This window comes from Phoca vitulina, unplaced genomic scaffold (genome assembly GCF_004348235.1).
Source record: "Phoca vitulina isolate PV1807 unplaced genomic scaffold, GSC_HSeal_1.0 scaffold2304, whole genome shotgun sequence".
In the NCBI taxonomy this organism is placed as follows: Eukaryota; Metazoa; Chordata; class Mammalia; order Carnivora; family Phocidae; genus Phoca; species Phoca vitulina.
Genome location: NW_022591990.1, coordinates 401 through 2,957, shown reverse-complemented (window position 1 = coordinate 2,957; position 2,557 = coordinate 401). Strand labels below are relative to the sequence as shown.

Below are 2,557 nucleotides of genomic sequence, written 5' to 3'. Positions count from 1 at the left end.
GGGCGCAGAATGCACTGGCGTTAGGCAGCGGGTCAGAGGGCGAGCGGATGTTTTACATTTTTGTAGCATCAGATGAATGACTCCTTTTCATTTATAGTTTTCTTTATTTGGATTCTCTCTTTGTCTCCTCCATAACATGGAGGACATTAGGAGAAGGAAGGGAAAAATGGGGGGGGGGGGATTGGAGGGAGAGATGAACCATGAGAGACTATGGACCTGAGAAACAAACAGGGTTTTAGAGGGGAGGGGGAGGGGGGATTGGTTAGCCTGGTGATGGGTATTAAGGAGGGCACGTACTGCATGGAGCACTGGGTGTTATACGCAAACAATGAATCATGGATCACTACATCAAAAACTAATGATGTATTGTATGGTGACTAACATATAATAAAATAGAATTAAAAAAAAGATTATTAAGACTAAAAATGTCCCTTTCTCTGTAACCAAAAAACTGGAAGTAACCCCAAAATACATAAAAGAGGAATAAATTGAAAGGGTTTCTTTTTGTAAAAATTAAAAAGATTATTTTTCATGAAAATTGTCTTTTGCCCATGGACTGTAATCTTTAATCTTTATTCATGCAAATACTAACTTAGGGATGCATGAAAAGAACTCATTCTCTTGAAAAGTTGTTGATTTTACCCACAACGGGAAAAATATCTGAATGAAACATAAAAATAAAACTATAAAAATGTTCCTGTCATAAGAGCAATATTTGGAAATGTCATAGGTTTTTGCCAGTCTGCAGGTAGGGGATTGATGATGAGTGGGCAGCTTTTGAGTTTATGACTCTTCCTTCAGGTACAGGAAAAAAATGGATGATGAGGGAAAAAAACACAAGTTCTGAAGGCTACTTTGTTCTACTGGGTTTTTCCAAGTGGCCTCACCTGGAGATAGTTCTCTTTGTGGTTATCTTGATATTCTACTTGATGACATTGATAGGCAACCTGTTTATCATGATCTTGTCATACCTGGACACCCATCTCCACACTCCCATGTACTTCTTCCTCTCAAACCTCTCTTCTGGATCTCTGCTACACCACCAGCTCCATCCCTCAGTTGCTGGTCAACCTCTGGGGCCCAGAAAAGACCATTTCTTACATCGGTTGCACGATTCAACTTTACTTTTCCCTTGCACTGGGAACCACAGAGTGTGTCCTCCTGGTGGTGATGTCCTATGACCGTTATGCAGCTGTCTGTAGACCCTTGCATTATGCTGTCCTCATGAACCCTCGTTTCTGCCACCTGTTGGCTGTGGCTTCCTGGGTCAGTGGCTTTACCAACTCAGCACTTCATTCTTCCTTTACCTTCTGGGTACCCCTATGCGGACATCGCCAAGTGGACCATTTCTTCTGTGAAGTTCCAGCACTGCTGCAGTTATCGTGTGTTGATACCAGTGTTAATGAGCTGACCCTCCTGATCATGAGCTCCATTTTTGTTCTCATACCACTCATCCTCATTCTCAGGTCATATGGTGCCATTGCCCGGGCTGTGCTGAGGATGCAGTCAACCACAGGACTTCAGAGAGCCTTTGGGACATGTGCAGCCCATCTTATGGTTGTGTCCCTCTTTTTCATTCCAGCCATATGCATATATCTGCAGCCACCATCAGGAAAGTCTCAAGATCAAGGCAAGTTTATTGCCCCCTTTTATACTGTTGTCACCCCTAGTCTCAACCCTCTAATCTACACTCTGAGAAACAAAGATGTAAGAGGGTCAGTAAGGAGACTCGTGGGGTGGGAGAGGGAAATGTGACAGATTACAATTTTTGTCCTGCAATTTTTGTTCAGAGTCTTGTCCTACTTGGAGGGTGGTTTCCCTGTTTCTTTGATATTTATGTTGGTCTACAACTCAGAAGCATATAAGGAAAGTTCAACCCTAAATTTGGATTCTTTTTATTGGCTTATTCTGAAAATATTACTTAAAGATAACTTTTTTTATTTGTACCACTTTTAATCTTTAATAATTCCATATTAGTGTCCATAGAAATTAGAGACTGTTTTTTTTAATTAAAAAAATGTTTTTTATTATGTTCAGTTAGCCATGGTATAGTACATCATTAGTTTTGTTGTAGTGTTCAGTGATTCATTAGTTACGTATAACACCCAGTGCTCATCACAACACGTGCCCTCCTTAATACCCATTACCCTGTCACCCCCTCACCCCATCCCCATCCCCTCTGAAACCCTCAGTTTGTTTCCTGGGGTCCATAGTCTCTCATGGTTCATCTCCTTTTCTGATTTCTCCCCCTTCAGGTTTCCTGCCCTTCCCCTATGGTCCCTCTGTGCTATTGCTTATGTTCCACATATGAGTGAAACCATGTGATAATTGTCTTTCTCTGCTTGACTTACTTCACTTACCATAATCCCCTCCAGTTCCATCCATGAGACTGGGTTTTATTTTTTATTTTTTTATTTTTTTAAATTTTATTATGTTATGTTAGTCACCATACATTACATCATTGTTTTTTGATGTGGTGATCCATGATCCATTGTTTTTGTATAACACCCAGTGCTCCATGCAGTACGTGCCCTCCTTAATACCCATCACCAGGCTA

At 41.0% G+C, this 2,557-nt stretch overlaps 1 protein-coding gene across 1 annotated transcript; it reads left to right on the top strand.

Moving 5' to 3' along the window:
- The first annotated feature begins 818 nt into the window (after positions 1–818).
- On the top strand, positions 819–1,755 carry LOC116629703 (olfactory receptor 2J3-like). Its single transcript, XM_032399943.1, is given in 2 exon segments — positions 819–1,021; positions 1,023–1,755. Coding segments are annotated over 2 exon segments (936 nt in total).
- Positions 1,756–2,557: the final 802 nt, after the last annotated feature.